This window comes from Lepisosteus oculatus, chromosome 4 (genome assembly GCF_040954835.1).
Source record: "Lepisosteus oculatus isolate fLepOcu1 chromosome 4, fLepOcu1.hap2, whole genome shotgun sequence".
NCBI classification, from domain to species: Eukaryota; Metazoa; Chordata; class Actinopteri; order Semionotiformes; family Lepisosteidae; genus Lepisosteus; species Lepisosteus oculatus.
This window is the reverse complement of record NC_090699.1, coordinates 34,589,636-34,607,905: the sequence shown is the minus strand read 5'-3', so window position 1 is coordinate 34,607,905 and position 18,270 is coordinate 34,589,636. Positions and strand designations below refer to the sequence as shown.

The window sequence follows — 18,270 nt, the reverse complement described above, 5'->3', positions numbered from 1 at the left end:
TTGGCGTAAAAGCAACACAGCTCATCACCCTCAACACACCATCCCCACTGTCAAACATGGTGGTGGCAGCATCACGGTTTGGCCCTGCTTTTCTTCAGCAGGGACAGGGAAGATGGTTAAAATTGAGGGGAAGATGGATGCAGCCAAATACAGGACCATTCTGGATGAAAACCTGTTGGAGTCTGCAAAAGACCTGAAACTGGGACGGAGATTTATCTTCCAACAAGACAATGATCCCAAACATACAGCAAAATCTACAAAGGAATGGTTCACAAATAAACGTATCCAGGTGTTTGAATGGCCAAGTCAAAGTCCAGACCTGAATCCAATCGAGAATCTGTGGAAAGAGCTGAAAACTGCTGTTCACAAACGCTCTCCATCCAACCTCACTGAGCTCGAGCTGTTTTGCAAGGAAGAATGGGCAAGAATTTCAGTCTCTCGATGTGCAAAACTGATAGAGACATACCCCAAGCGACTTGCAGCTGTAAACGCAGCAAAAGGTGGCTCTACAAAGTATTAACGCAAGGGGGCCGAATAATTTTGCACGCCCCACTTTTCATTTTTTTATTAGTTAAAAAAGTTTCAAAAATCCAATAGATTTCGTTCCACTTCACAATTGTGTCCCACTTGTTGGTGATTCTTCACATAAAATAAAAAATTTATATCTTTATGTTTGAAGCCTGAAATGTGGCAAAAGGTTGAAAAGTTCAAGGGGGCCGAATACTTTCGCAAGGCACTGTACCTACGGTACCTTTAAAAGTTCTCTGCATCAACCTTTTTAAAAATATTTCAAAACAAGCCAATTGATTGTGACACATTCAGTTATTTTTGACAGCAAATAAAGAACACTAGTACAAAGATTTCACAGCAATTGCTCTTTTTCCCAAACATTTCACACTATATACCCTTTTAACCTACAGTATCCTCATATTAAATTCACCAGCTGATTATTAATTTAGTTCATTTATGCAGAAAGGCAAGAAGAAAGAAATGTTTCCAATGCGAAAACTTCTGAACACATTATTGAATACACGGTATGGATTTTATATTTTTAGGTTCATTTGTCAAGTGTGCCTTAACAAACTGTACTAAACCTGACAGAATTTAATGAACAGCCAATGTAATGTTGGAATATTACTATGCATTTGTATGACTTCAGTGTTGTGACTGACTCACACAATAGTCTTCTAAGCCTTGAGTAAAACTGGCTCTTATTGTTACCCATCTACAAACACAAGTCTTCCAATTTTATTAAAATAATATTATAAAGGCCAAGAGACTATAAGGAATAGTCAAAGGATATTACAACGGTACAAGAGCATATATACACAAGAGCATTATAGCAAACAAAGTTCTTTGTAATAATTGCAAAGAGGAGGTACAGGTATAAGTGTTACAGGTATGAAGAACACAAGACACTTAATCTCCATGGTACAATGGATTTCAATTGTACATCGGGAAACAAGAATTGCCATTCATAGGCTTTAACAAAACTTTTTCACAACTATTTCTAGACAATGGTCACACCTACTGACTCGAAGGTTTCTAATGTATCACCCACCTATAAAAAGAACACAAAGCTAAACAAGGAAATACAGACTAGATTAGTTCTAAAATTGCACAGACTATGCAATGGCTGCCTAGACAGCTCAAGTAAGTAAGGGAATGGACCATGCAGGTTCCAACAGACACGGATAACTAAAAGAACACTATGATAAAAAGTCCACAAATTAAGTCCAGAAACAGGTTGAATTCAAATAAAATAAAACAAAAGAAGCCAGGGAAAAGAAACAAGGAGTAACCAGAAGAAAGAGAAACATGAAAATAACAACAAGTAAAAGAACAAGGACTGAAACAGAACAGGAGCTGTACAGAACAGTACTTGAATTAAAAAAATGGTTAATGGACAGGAAATTTGGTAAAGTGAATTCTGAAATTGAAATGATGTAATAAGTGCAGTATCTCAAAGATGCATATTAAGATCACTGTTGTTTTTCCTGATTTATTTGGAATATCTACTGTAAGTTGTGGTATAGCAAACAAACCTGTCAACATTGCAAAGAATACCAATAGAGGAAAAAGACTGGGCATATTGTATTGAATATTAACAGGTTAAGAGTACTGTATACAGGTAGCAAACTTGGTTAAACAAATACATATTAATGGTGAAAAGACACAAACGACACTAAACACAAACTCAACAAAACATACAACACACAAGTTACTCTATGTACAGTATTTACAAACAAGACATTTCAGAGGCCTAAGATTCTAATCACCCTGAAAAAAACCCAGACATCTACTAAATAAGAAACTCTTCAATTATGCCTACAGAGGCCAAATAAGAGATATGTTAAGGCGGCATAAGCCGGGTGTACTTATCCGAGAAAGGCGAAGTCAAGAATTACAAGAGAGAGATCAAGGAAGTTGCTTCTAAGGTGTGGACAAGAGGCTTGATAGGCTTGATAGGGAAACCCAATTCTGTGCACAGAGGTAAATGTGAACAGTTCTTAAGTAGTGTGCAGCTGTGAGGTGTGGTAGTGATTGAGAGGGCTGATCGGATAATTAGATATGATGTCTGTACCTTCTGAAATTAGTAGAAGCTTGTGTCTGATTACGAGAGGCCGTCTACATAAATGCAATACAAACTGCAGTTGAATCTCTCTTTCTGGACCCCGGATGCCACAAAATAAAAGGGAGCCTATCTCCCTAATCTAAAACACACCCACAAGCAGGAAATACGTCTCCAACCATGGTATCTTTACACAGGAAATCCAAGTTCCCTAAAAACACAGAATAGCAAGCTCTCTTTAGCAAGGTTCACTTAGCTCCAGTCAGTTTTGGTTTGGATGATCATAAAGTAGGGGCTCTCACCTGGCACAAGCTTCAAGTTCCAACTCCTCTCTCCTCTTCTATTCTTCCTCATTCTGTTTCTCCCCTCTACTTGTTGTCTCCTTTCTTGTTCTCTCTCTGTGCTCTTTCCCTGTGCTCTTAGTGTGATCTTACAGTATATTGCGTGTGTCTGTACTGCTAATTGAAAATCATTAACCCACAACTTACCTAGGTATACTAGGTAAACTTTACAATGGTTTCTGATTAAGGGACCCCCACATCTCAACAAACATCCTCTCTGCTTTGAAGCTAGAAATGTTTACTATGCCAAGTGTCACAAACTTAATCTAAAATCTAACAGCCACTCCTCAGTCACCTAAAGCTGAACAATAAAAAGTGGGAAACACAGAGATTGAAGAAATAACCCATTCTTCATTACTCCATTTAGGTTATTGTGTACAGTTTCTGTCATCATGATACAATACAGGTCTTGCTGTTTTGGAGTCAGTAAAAAAAGAGTGACCAGATATATCCTGGAACTTCAATTTTCTACACTGACAGAATAAAAAAAACTGTATCTTAATTTTATTTCAAACATTCAATATCCGTAAAAGGCACTTTACTACAACAACAACCCAAGGGACTTCTTCAGAATCAGTGAAATACACATAGAAACTATATTGACATGCATTTAAACCTGTGAACAGAAAGCTGCCCAGTCATGTTGTTGAAACTGATAACTAAATTTATTTCAAGAAACACCTAGATTTGAGAATTTTGTCAGTAAGGAACTAAAAACCAAATGATGGGCTGATTAGCCAGGTTTTTCTACTTCTTTTCCTCCTTCTCTTAACTTTTGTATCAGTGTTTAAAATACTCTCTGGCTCCCATTCTCTGTTCACACCCTGGTTAAAACAAGTTTGTGATTAAATAAGCAAAATATTTTTTTTAAAATATATATGGTGTATTTGCCTTTTTAGTAAAAAATGGACTAAAGTACTCGATTTTCCCCAAAGAACGTTGATTTATACCGTATCTCTAAATATCAAAGAAAATAAGATCAGTGCTATACTGTTTCACATGCTGTTGTTGAATGCTATGCATGTTCAGGAACGATTAAGCCCCCACTGTGCTCTACATAGAACTTATTTCATCAGGCTATAAAATCCATGAGATTATATAGTACTGTACCCATGGCCCACTTCAGGGGTTACTTTCAGACCACTCAATCCAATATGCAAAGAGTGCAACATACCACATGCTGTTCAGTTACCTTAAACTGTGTTCTTAATACTACTTTATACTCCCTTTTGAAGTAATACAGTTTGATGGATTTGACGTTTAGATGTCATAATTATTGATCAGGTCTGACAAACCTGTGACAAACAAAAGCAGATCACTAAAATATCTGGTCACCATCAAGGTGAAGCAATACAGCATTTCAAGGACAAAAAGCAAGTGTACAATAATTGAGGATTTGCAGCCTAATCCTTATTTGAAAAAGGCTGCTATCTCATGGCTAAAAAATAAATTTAAAGCCCTTTTGATTTAAAACCATTAAAGCAATTCACCTCTTGCAATCCACTTTAAAAATATACTAGTATTATATCAGAAATTTCATGTTCACAAAATTATAAATAGGTACATTTTAAAGTCAGATGTAAGAAAATGTCAATGGCAATAAATGAGCATACAGAAGTCTATTTTACAGTAGTCTTAACCCCAAAATGCAACACTAAACACTTTCTAGTAACATCGCTTTAGCTACCATTTTGTAAAACCTTACCACAGATGTTTTCTTGTGGTTTTTAAGAACTTATTATATTATAGCTATGCTTTAAAATATCATGTCAAACATTTGAATGCATATTTTCAGTAACAAATGTCTCTTATCAGATACATTAAGAGTTTCATTAGAATTTCTAAAATATTCATTTATTCTGTTATGCTGCTAGCTATAATTTCAGAGATTCAGAGATAGGCAAACTACATTATTGAAATGTATTTGTGCAAATTCACCATCCAAAACAATAACGGATGCACAATTCTTTTTTTGTATCTTGGGAATGTTTACAACTCTTGTACATGTTGGAATATTATTATTATTATTATTATTATTATTATTATTATTATTATTATTATTATTATTATTATATCATCATTGTCAATGTCTCAGTATCCAAATGATTGTTTTTCAGCATGGCCTGATCATCATGTTTTGTGTCTCTGGGAAGAAAATCTATCAATATAATCTTTTTATACAAAATCTAAAAGAGAAAAATATTTAATTTATGTCATTATGTCAGGTGGATGCTGCACATTGGTGGTGGTGGAGGAGAGTCCCCATTACCTGTGAAGCGCTTTGAGTGGAGTGTCCAGAAAAGCGCTATATAAGTGTAAGCAATTATTATTATTATTATTATTATTATTATTATTATTATTATTATTTTAAAAATTTCCTCTATGAATGCATCCATTATTGCAATCCACAATGTATTAGATTGTGAATTTATCATAAATTAAACTGTTGTCGTGTCATTATTTTAAAACATATTTTCACAGTATAAAAAAAGTTTAAACCAGATGAAATGAGAAGAAAGCCTGTTAGCTAAACATTACAAAAACACACTAATAGGTCTGCATATGTGCTTGCCTGACTATGAAAAAGTAGAATATTCTTTTAGACCAGAAGATGCTTACCTGTTGTCTCTTATGGGCCAGATTATCCAATACATTTAGCTCCTTTCCAAATTGTTGGTATGCTTTTTTCAGATCAATCTTGTTGGATGAAGTTCTGAGAATTTCAAATGTTTTCTGAACCTGCAATTGAAAAATGAACAATTGGCCACACAGAAGCAAACTGGATTTCTTCTAATCCAAGAAAATAAAAAATCAACCTTAATTTGCCTGAAAAGATCAATTTTCTTTCTTGCAGACACTCAACGATACATTAATGAATGTTTCCTTAAATTATTCAAATTAAACTGTGAAGAAGTGCTTAGTCTTTGAACCCTCTTTGGGCTTTAAATTAAAAATAATTTAATTTAAAAACATCATATACAGTAATACATAGAGAAAAATGCAATGTTTTATTTTTGCATTTGACAAAAGAAACTAAAAGCCTTCTGAAAGTTACAGCCTTCTTTGTTGTAAAGACGAGACATGATTGCACGATATGACCTGCCCTTTTATTTAATCTTTTCACATTATTTAATCCAGATTGTACTCTTATTTGTTTCTATTGTTCTTTAACATGTAACTTGACAGATTAATATAAATGAGAGAAAATTACAGAAGGAAGTCTATCAGTATTATATTATAATGTTTTAACAACTACTGTAGGTCCTCTATAAAGCCTCTCATCTCACTGAAGAAAAAAAATCTTGTCTCACTGTGCTTTTTCAAGCTCAGTTATATTTAGATATTTGCGAAGAACTGTGAAGTTTGTCTTTAAGCAGAGCAGCTGCATATATTTGTAGGACAAATGTAAAATCATTTCAGGTAAAAATTAAGTATTTACTGTACTACTTCTCTTAAATTCTATTTTACCAATTTCATTATGATACTAAAGTAACAAATTCCATTAAATCTTTGCATTAACACTTTCTACTCTTAACAGGAAACCCATGACAACAGCAACCTAACTCACCAGTGCTATTCTATCTAGGTCACAGTTTTTTTTTTTTTAAATGAACTGAGAAGTGGCTTAGTTCAATTTCAGTCAGGTATTCCTCAGATTTCAGATTTAACTGTCAGAACATCTTCCAGACAGCTATTTATTTGAATTACTAATTACATTAGAAGCTAAATACAGATAAATGTTTAAAACAGAACAAATAGCTGCACTATACAGTATATAAATGAATATTGCATATCATTGTTATTTTGCAGGTTAAAATATGTTCCAGCAGGTAGAAGAATATAATGTATAACTGCAAAATCATAGTGCTCACAAATTAGAGTATTATTGTTTAGAGTATTGTTAGAGTATTTATTAATAAGTTATAAATGCATAATTCCTCTTAAACATCGTGTGACAATACATGCCCTCAGACTGTTATAACGTTGCAGGACGCATGCTAGCCATGTCAAACGATCTTTTGGATTTTTAGTTGCACGGCTCTCCATAGTTACTGTACTTGAAGTCCCTCCAGAATCCTAGCTCTCTCATTGGTTCCATTCTGGAGGAGACCTTAGAGCTCCTTCCTTTTCCAGGTTTCTCCTTTCTGTTCTCTCTTCTCTAATGACAAAACTAGCAAAAGCGTTTTACACATGGTTCATTCCACACAAAAAAAATCTGCCTTTCTCTAATACACTTGCACTAAACTCCAATGCCTACAGATGAAGCCATTCAAAATGTGAGACAAAAGTCATGTCCACTATTATCTTAGTGTGATGTTTGGCTTGCCATAGAAGATTGGTAGATGCCACTTGTGGTACATTAGATGTTAGTCAAACGGTAGCTTCACTTAACCTGTTGTACTTGTCACGAACCGCATTCCTACGTACAGTACATCTCTCGCCGCCAACATCCGAGCACTAATGTATTCTTTAACTTGGTTAATCAAAATATTTTTTATTTATAATATCTATTTTTAGTGTTTTTCATGTAATCATGTGATTTAATGTAAGGGTTCATGCAGTGTTACTTTGAAACACTTCTGTGTTCATTTGGTTTCACTTTCTCTTCAAGGAATTATAACATCAATAATTGTATTTATTGGTGTTTACAGTATATGTAATATTTGTATGGTATTTAATGCATTTTTGCAGTTTAATGGATTTAATTAAGCACTTCTAATCAGAATGACACTTACGAGAGGCCTGGATTCGAGTCCCGGTTAATACGCAAGCTCTCCCCAAATTGTCCCTTGCTGATAATAAAGATAATAAATAATATGCATACTATATTAACATTTTTCTTAATTGTATATGCCACATAAGTTAAATATTAAATTAATATAAATTATAAAAGTAGCAATAACATTGACAAACCTGCATAGTTTAGAGCTACTGTAGCAAAAGTAACACCCGGGGGCAGTGTGACAAAGTGAGATTACTCAGTTAACCAAATACATAAAAATATAGTTTATTGTATTGTCTGTTGTGAGTGCAATTTATTTCAGGTTTACTTACTCATTCATTCTAAATCATTGGAATTATAAATCACTACAGCCTCTTCTGTATTCAGGGTTGTCTTATAGTGCCCTTACTGAGAATCATCTAATGAAGTCAGTGCCTCATTGGTATCACTGGCAAAAGTCTCTTGAGATGCATCATTGTGCTCCTGGAGATTGGGTATTTATATTTTGTCTGAATGCTAATTCAGTTTATAAATGAAAAGCAAAAAAATGAAAAGACAGCTTGTTCTTTCTTTTCTTCAGATCATTTATACACAATGGGAAGCTATCTTGGCTTCAGTGGGCTCAAATGCAAAACTCCTTTTATACAGTTCTTTTATACATGTCTCAAAAAAGTTTAATTAAGCATAGTTTATGGTATGAAGAAAATTGTAAATATTTTTGAAAGCTGGAAGTGAGATTTGAATGTCTGCTCCTGGAACCATGAAGACATGTAAATACTTCCTCCACCTCATCTCCACCTTTGTAGCTAACCCTTGGTAACTTCTCAATCCACAGGGAATCCTAGCATCCTTGTCAACATAAGGAGGGATACAGGAAGAGAGGGATGTAAATATGTGAGATGTCAACAAGTGAGATGTAAACACGTTTTTGGATTGGTTTCATAACATCATTAATCTTAAATGTTTGTTGTTTTTTAATGCCATTTTGAGGTGTAATGGGAAATGAATCTAATTGTCAATAAAATGACTGCTAGGCCAGTTAGAGAGAAACAAACCAAAAGCGCTTTGCTCCCTCCCACCTACTTGGTACTCTGTAAGAATGTTCAGTTCAATCCACAGAATGCATTGTGGATATCTGATGAATTTTAATTAAAAATATCTTCTTCTCAGTGTAATATCTGATGCAGTACATCCCATTTACCAGTACATTCATGGTGATGCACAATAGTTTCACACAACAGTATGAAATGCTTCTGTGAGCTGGGCATCCATTAAGTCTCTGAAGTTCCTGTGCTCTAATTTTTGCTTTAAAAAATGTTTGGTTGGATAATAAACAGTATATAGTCTAACAATGTAACTTAAAATATGTAAGACAAATTATGCCATTAATAAATAAAAATGTATATTTGATTTATTTAAATCCATAAACATTTATGAATTTTATCATTTCTTTGTCGTCCCCATCAAAATGTTACTATTAATGTAATTCAACCCAGAAACTAATTATTCTAATGACACATTGTCTTAATGTCTTTAGAAACGTTCCCTGCTTTCTAGATTCTGATCCTGATTTGCTTTCTTTTTTTAGCCTGCCTTAATCTAAATGTCATGAATAGTACCACCAATTTTTTAAAAGATCATTAAAATTATATTGCAAAAATGTTTTTAAGTGGAGCAGAGTGCACATCATCTTCCCTTCATAACTAACTCAATAGATCTCTCATCTCTAAACTCTACCAGTTTCTCACTACAGAGAAGGACAAAAAACTCAGTAATCTTCTACAGAAGAAAACCATCAACACACCAAACACCTTCACCAATCCTAACCTTGTTGTCACTATACCTTCTGACCTTTCCCTTTCACAGGATGAGCGATCCCTCCTCAGCAAAGGCCTTTTGTACCAGATCCCAGGAAGCTGGACATCCCCCAGACCAATGTCGACTTTAACCGCTTTTACCGCAGTATCCGTCTCAGAGCACATTTTGCTGACGATTCCTCATCACAGGGAGCTGATAACAACCTGGTGATTGATGTCATTAACAACATTAATCCCAAACAGAGCTGTTGGACTCCCCCCTCTGGCCGTTTTCCACCAGTCGATTATTTCATTAACCAATGCACCAATCAAGCTCCCAAGGCACTCTCCATACCCAGTAAACACAGGTCCAACCTTAACCAAGGAGAAAATCAGGTGCTCCAATCTCTCTGCAACAGGGATGATATTGTCATCAAACCAGCAGACAAAGGAGGCGCTGTTGGTCCTCACACTAAACGCATTCTCTTTCAATAATCTTTTTTACCAACAGGTGAGTGGAGTTGGCATGGGCACCAGAATGGGACCCAGCTATGCCAATATTTTTGTCGGCTGGGTAGAAGAACGGTTCTTTGCTTCCTACACTGGCTATGTCCCTGACCTCTACAAGCGATATATTGATGACTGCGTCGGTGCCGCCACATGCTCCAACGATCAGCTTGAGTGCTTCCTGCACCATTTCACCAACTTCCACCCGTCCCTCAAATATACGGTTAACATATCTTCCACTGCTCTTCCGTTTCCAAGACATTAACTTCTCCATCAACTACCCCCGACTCTCCACTTCGGTTTATTACAAACCCACGGATTCACACAGCTATCTCACACAGCTATAGCTCATTTCACCCCAAACACACTAAAAACTCTCTCCCTTTTTCACAGTTCTTTCTGCTATGACGATTATGCAGCGACGACATCGACTTCGAGAACCAAGCCCTCAAAATGTACTCCTTTTTCATCAACAGAGGATACCCCAGCAGTGTTATTGACAAGGCCCTTGCCCGAGCCAAAAACACCCCTCAGACCATCAACCCAATCAGGAACTCCCACCGTAACAACCGCATTCCTTTGGTGCTTCCCTACCACCCCAACACACTTCCTATCCCCAGGACTATTAACAACAACTTTTCCATCCTACAGGATGATCCCTCCATTGGGGCCCTCTTTTCTGCCCGCTCCATCATCTCATATCGCCGAGCACCTAATCTACACAACCTTCTTGTTCACAGCTCCCTTGACCGCCCTCAGCAACCATCCACACCAGGCACTTTCCCTTGCAACAGAGCTCGCTGTTTCACCTGCAAGTATACATCCAACACCACACTCATTAAAGGCCCCTCAGGACAATTCCGCATCACCCAGAGGGCATCTTGTACCTCCAGCAACCTTATTTACTGTATCTCTTGCAGTAAATGCCCAGCCATCTTCATTGGAGAAACAGGAAGGAGACTCGGAGACTGCTTCAGAGAACATGTCAGGGCTGTGAAGATTAAAGATCTCTCCAAGCCTATTGTTTCTCATTTCACCTCTGACGACCACGACCACTCTAATCTCTCCGTCTGTGTTCTCAAAGACGGTTTTCTGAACTCATACATCAGAAAGACTACTGAAACCAAACATATCCTGCAGCTAGGATCACACATTCATCAAAAGTTTTCTGTCACGGACGTCCAAAGGGACCAACCGTGGGGAGCAGGAGAGCGGAAAAAGACCCATATGCGTAGCGGCGAGACGGGAAAAAGGCCCGGGCTCATTGTGCAAAGAGTTCAGGAATGCCGTATAGAAACCTATGCCCTCAGGGAGCGGACGTGGGGCGCCCTGGTGCTAGGCGGGTCTCAGGACATCCGAACCTCAATGCTGAGCGAGGACAAAGTGCAAGACCCGGAAATATATAGCCCAAGGGAAAGAGAGGGACAGGAAGGACAGCAGACCGGAAACTAGGGACAGGACAGAGAAGGAGCGCCCTCTGGCTGCAGAGGGCGTGACATTTTCATTCATCTCAACTTTTAATGACCTAAATAAGCCTGTTCTTTACCATATTTACCACTTCTTATTGACCAGTTTATCCACTTCTTTAAATTCTTTGGGGGCTCCTGCTTTAAAAAGATGCTCTGAAACTAGGTTTGGACAGCCAGGTTTCTGCCAGGGAATTTCAAAGGTTATACTGTATGTGGTAAATGCCACATGATATACTGAAGAAATGTTGTATTGATTTTAATCAAAATCTTAAATATTCTTTCTCTAATAATAATAAAATCTAATTAATTGTATATATCATATATTTATATTTTTATTAATTTTATACATCACAGTCTGTTAGATATTCACTTTACGTTCACGATCTCTTAAGCCCATAGTGGCTGCCCAGCACAGAAATGTTTCAAACTATTGCATGAGCATTTGTATTGAGGACATATCAGATATTAAACTGAGTATATTACACTGAGGAAGATGGGCAGGTGGTGGTAACTTCACCCCCGGACAGGCTGAGAAAGGAAACTACAGGTGATATTAAGTGTCTAGAGTATGCCCTGCAACTGGTTCATTTGGTTATCATCAGCCATTCACACTTCTTTGTGTTTGTATCATTTCAAGTAGCTTTATTGGCATAACATACTGTAAATACAGTATTTGTTGAACAGTAATTCTCACAGTATTAACCTCTGTACTGTATGCTGTGTGTTCCCACAAAGGTATTGATATATTGTGTCTCAAAAATAAATAGGCATATTAATAAAGATAAAGTCAAGGTTCTGAAAAATTCACAGATCATCCTCAAGGGTATAAACTACAGCAGCATCCTGGTTCCTCAAGGAAGAAATAAAAAAATAAAACTTTTGTTCTCCTAATGAGGACTTTTTAAATGCTTTGATTGCAATTAACAACACAGTGCTCAATAAGAGAATGCTAAAATGAACCTTCAAATGTTTTCATTTATATTGCCGTAAACGAATATTCAGACATTGTAGAAGTGGTGTTCTATGAATCTTTACAGTCTCAGTAATCTAAACAAAGCACGCCTTAGGCAAACCCTCACTGAACTTACAGTACATGCAGGTACAAAATTGGGTTAATAATTTCAGAGACTCCTACACTTTAGATTGTGGAAACTTGTATCAGCTAAAATCAACTTATCGGTATGCGAACATAATTCTTTGAATGTCATTCAAATCACTACTGACCTCTTTTTTGTTTTTTTATATTTGCTATGATTTTAAAGCCACTATGTATAATATATTCTTAACAATTAAAATCTAAAATAAACTAATCCGTTTTCTAATTACTGTTTATACATAATTACTAAAAATTCTGTATGTAATTAAGAAAGTGAAAAAAGTGTTACTATATAGTATGATTAGATCAAGAAAGCTGTTATGGGTTAATAAACATTTATTAATAATTCTGAATTCTGAACTTCTCAAAATCTTCACTTAAATTTTAATTTTAAATCTTCACTTTGTTGTTCTAAAGGTATTATTAGGACATTAGGAGTCCAGAAAGATTAGCTTAGTATATCTGTATATTCTAAGGCCACAACTTTCTTTCAACCTCTGGAGCACAAGCAAGACCTGTGAATTTTACCTTTCCCCAGATCCAAAGCACCAGCAATTCAACCTATTCTTTCAGGACTTAAACATAATGGATATTTCTCAGCATGGAAAATTAAATTTGGGGGCAGATGAATGTGTTTTTTAAGATAGGGAGGATTTATTTTGTTTTAGTACAGTACCCACAAGGCTGGTTTGTGTCAAATGCATTGTCTGATTTAGAGAATTTTACATTAGTTGTAGAGAGCATACTGTCCTCTGGAGGATCTTTTAAAGTGCAGAAACCAGCATTACCTCGTTAAACTGCTGTGTCACTGATAGTTTGCAGGAAGGTGGATCCATTTCTGAGAGGATGATGGAGGGCAGTTTTAGACTGTAAAAGGCTTGGACTCAGGGACTCACAATCTTTGCAAATCATGTGTAAATAGTAGTTTATAAGTTTGTGTCAGTTTGTAATTAAGTGTTGTAAACATACTGTATATCCATGTTCTTTATATGTTTCTGACTTTTCAAGAATTCGCCATCTTACTGCATCAGGAAACAAGAAAACATTGTACTGTATCTACTTGGTTGGTTTTCATTTATTACTATAGGGTACATGTTAGCTGTTTATTTAAATTCGTGACATTATATTTATTTCTACCTTTATACATCACCCTCACCCAGTTTATTTTATTACATCCCATGTCAATGTTTACTTTATAGTTTATATATACATTACTTTATAGTCCTTCAAATGTTCTACAAACATACAGTACATACTGTACCATATACTATTATTGCATAAACACTTTAAATAGGGTCTATTTAGTTTACAATTTATGTGCATGATCATGATAAATTAAAAATATGATGACAATTTGAAAATCAAGGATAATTTAAAGACATTGCACATTTTTTGTTTAAAGAAATAGTGTCTTTTCTGCATGGTCAACCAATTTAGCCAAAAGGCACTGTTTCTACAAAAACAACAGTGGCCTTTAGAGTATTAACATAACGAAAAAACTGTGGTTCATAATTGAGGTCCTTTTTTTATAGCAATAGATTTTTTACATTAATGTATTTGCAATCCCTCTTGAATTCTTTAGCTCATGTCCTTGACTTACAATGATAAGATTACAATTAATGGATACAGAAAATGATATCCTTTTACAAAATTCAAGTGTTGAATACTATGTTTCTGTTGAATAGGATTTGTGCACTAGATTCAAATATCACATTCAGATGTTCTTAAACCTATTTCACTAAAGGGCTTTTTAAGAAAATAATCAAGGCAGGTACTGTACGCAATCTAAGTTCTGCATTTGCTTCCATCATTTCAACTGTATTAACATCTCTGTCTTAATACTTCATTACATTAAGAAAACCAGCAGCATAACTTTTTTAGTATTTTATGACCCAAAGATAACTCACAAAATGTTTTAGATCATTTTTGAACATTAACCTCAAACTATTTTTTTGTTCTTTCCCTCCCTCACCTGCATACAGTATGGGCTACAAAACTTGATAATATGATTATACTTACTTATATACAGTATACACTATAATTATAATACAGACATTGGTAAACAGTATCTCATTATTGATAACTGCACAAACAAAAAAAAGACCAAAAAACATTTTTTACTTACAGTACTCAGATGTTCTAACAGATAGATGACATCTATGATGTCAGCAAGGATGAGGAGTCTTGTAACCGCAGCTAGTAGAGTACGAGCAGCTTGAACCACAGCCTCTCGTTTGGACAGACAACATGGATCATCTGTGAACTCTTTAGCTGTCCAAGTCAAGGAGTGACCTACAGGGAGAACAAGTTCGAAACTGAAAAAAGCACCCTTAAGAAGAAGAGACAGCGTTTGAAGGGACTGGAAGTGATTTTCTTAAAACAAGAAAGTACAGACTTGGGAGTAAAACCAAATAAAAAAGTATTCTTAGTCTTCCAATCTGAAGGATTTTACAGTTAAGTCTCAACAGATGCTGTGCTCTCTTCTCTGTCCACTGAGACTTGTTGTCCTGAATTTTACTCTTCATAGTGTTCCTTCATTGAACTGTGTAATCTCTTATGCATCAGCTAAATAGAATGAGTCATTCTAGCCACTAAACACCTTAAAGAAACTCAGACTTAAAATTTAAACTTGACCAGACTCAGATCTACTTTTAATTTGTCTACTTGTAACAGCACCAGACTCTGTGTACCATCACTTGTGTACTGTACCTTTGACATAATACGGAGACTGAAAGAAAAAAAACACTGCACATGATTTTAGTGTTGTCCATATTAACTATATTATTTTCAATCTTAGTGTCTAAGAATGTCATCATTTACTTGACTGTGTCATTGTTTGCAAACACATGTGCTAATATTTGTCCACAAGGCCGAACACATTCAATTTTAATCTTTTGCTAAGCACAAATCAAATACATGGAGCACATGGATCTTATTTCCATTGCATCAGGTGAACACTGACACCTAATGTGTGGCAGATAATACAACTTAATAATCAAAGAGTCACCATATGATTGTTGAGCATTGCATTCAATAGAAATTATTACTCTTATACTGCACCTCCAATATATTTTTTTATTATGGACCTAACTCCTCAGCAACAATAAAATAGACATAAGGGGCAAAGGTGACAATAACAGGGTGTGTAAAATGTATCCCCCTTGATGCATAAACATATTGTAATTCAATAAGTAAATTCAAGAAGTATCAAACATCATAATAATTGTAGATACACTTGCTTTGTGAGAGAGGTTTTGAAAATGGGAAAGGTCGATATTGGCAGCCTCATACCATACCTGTTGTAGTTAATTTTGATTTATAACCATCCCACCCACCACTGCCAACTACCATGTTATAGTATATTGCACTGCCACATCTATAACTGCTTCAGTGATCATTTAGAACATTTTTCTTGGAAATCTTAATAAGTACTGTTTGGCAATAGTTTAGCCAAAGAATGTATCAAGCTATAATCAAAATAATTTGCATTGATATTCTTATGTATCTCTTGTTCGAAAGATGAGCTCATAAAGAAAAATCTACAAAATATACAGGTACTGTATACCAGTCAGTCAGGTATTAACAGCAATCCTTTTTAGGTTAATGTGGTCCTAAAACTAAGGGATATTTTTTTATCTTTTTTAAACAGTTTTCTTCATGATTATGTCATTACCCCTGTACAAATAATGTCATCTCTTAGGAATCACTGCAAATTCATCCTCTGTTATGTAACAGGTTAAACTCTTTTCAGAAATTCAGATTTTTCATAAATGATTTCATGATACAGGAATTCATCAATACTCTAGTAAAAAAATTAGATATAGAAATAATTAAAATGAAAATGTAAAAGAACATTTAAAAACCATTATAGTTTGAAATCCTAATTGGTTTCAACTATATCATTTCCTGCACTATTCTAAAAAGGTTCTGTCTGACTTGAAACCTGTTTTTGCTGAATTACTTTATACTCTGTATTTTAATTGCAGACAGGACATACACAGATCTAAATTAAAAATACCATGGCAGTTTCAGAAATGCATTCCACAAAGCTCCAAAGACTAAGCTCCTGGGACATACAGTAAAAGGACACCTTTTATGCACATACAGTAAATAAACAGGTAGGCAAATCGACAGATACAGTACAAACACTCACAAACGCTGGATGCAGAAAGGGTCTTTAAAAGGAAACTTTTAGAGGATAATAGCCAGGTTGGGATTTAAGTCTTACAACACCATAAGCAGCATATTGCAACCTGGGAATTTCCGTACTCTATGCATGATCTATAGTAGCTAAAAGGGTTTTGACAAAATAGGTATGCTTATTTCTTGCTTTTGTCCCCTGAGGAATAGCATGTTAGAAAAACTCAGAATCAGCCATTGCAGAAACTAAGGTCACATTTCTGATTGCTTTAAGCAGTATTCTGTTCGAGATACCATGGCCAGTAACCACAAATGCATTTTCAGGCAGCCTGATTCACAAGGTCTAACTTGAAAATTCACCAGACTGGGAAAATGTGGTCTAGGATCTTGTATGGAATGCAGCACAAGTGCATTGCACCACAAAGAAGAATGCAAACAAGTAAATATTGGTGTGTGACATGAAGGGGGGATTCCAAGATCCAAGTGGCTAAAGAATTGTTAACACTGAAATTAAATCAGCCATCTTAAATGATAAACAGAAAAAATAAAAAAATACAAAAACAAGCATACAGAAACAGGGGAATAAAAGAGGGTAGAGAAGGAATAAAAAAACAGTATAACAGGTATAAACACATGAATACAGTACACTTCTCTGTAAACTGATGGTCCTCATAGCACTATTATTGTATGTTAATTGTCAAGTGTGATGGTGTACTGTTTTGCCTTTACTTTCTCTTTTGTTTTCTGTTGCTCTGTTTTAGGTCTGGTCCACACCCCTGCCTCTATAGCAATTAATGAGCCTGGAGGCAAAGATAGTGTAATTCCATTCATAAAGATTGCTTCCCACTGTGTTGATTTCATTAGGACAGTGAGAGAACCTTAAAAAGAAAGAAGCAGTCACAGAAAGAACAGGGAAACAGCTGCACAACAAGCAGACAGCTATCTTTGCACAGACTGTGCAGGTCTTAGAGCAAGCTCCCTTCTTTTTGCTTTTCCTGGGTCAAGCTTCTTTTGCTTAATGGATTTCAGGTGAGTGGAACAAGAAGACGAAAATATGTTTTTGTGGACTGGTTTGGGCTTTATAAGGAGTAAGGCTGAGTTAATGTTAAAGAATGTTTTTTGTGCTCACTCTCTGCAAAGTGCTCCTTGTGTAACCCAAGTAAGGCTGCCTTCCCTGCAAATCTGAGCTGTTTGTTCTCTTTTGTCTATATTTTAGCTCACCAGTATGTGTTTTTCCAGTGGATTTTATTGTACGTCTGGTGGACTATTATCCATCTCACTCATATCGAAAAACATTTTTGCTGTAAGTTAAGAGATGCTATTTGTACATCTGTTAGGTTTCAGCGTTATTTACAAATTCTCTGTAAATACATTTACAGCACTGTTGAAAATAAACCTTGTGGCTTTGAATGCTTTGTCTTCTTTCTGTCACTGAGACCAAAGTCACTTGCACTATTAAAGAATCTTGATTTGGGAACCCCAAGACTACAGAATTGAGTGATCCTAGTCCTCTGTAATACTAGATGATATAAGCAAAATATTTTAATCTAAAGCTATAGTGTAACTGCTACAATTATTGTAATGGCACTATTTCTAGAAATACTGATTTCCTGATGTTCACCAGGA

General features: G+C 35.6%; 1 protein-coding gene across 1 annotated transcript in view; it reads right to left on the bottom strand.

Moving 5' to 3' along the window:
- Positions 1 to 18,270, bottom strand: part of LOC102699018 (catenin alpha-3) — a 545,540-nt gene that overhangs the window by 487,267 nt on the left and 40,003 nt on the right. The window contains exons 4-5 of the mRNA XM_006630805.3: positions 14,630 to 14,796; positions 5,533 to 5,652 (exon numbers count right to left, since the gene is read on the bottom strand). Coding sequence (XP_006630868.2) covers positions 5,533 to 5,652; positions 14,630 to 14,796 — 287 coding nt within the window. The remainder of the gene's footprint in view (positions 1 to 5,532; positions 5,653 to 14,629; positions 14,797 to 18,270) is intronic.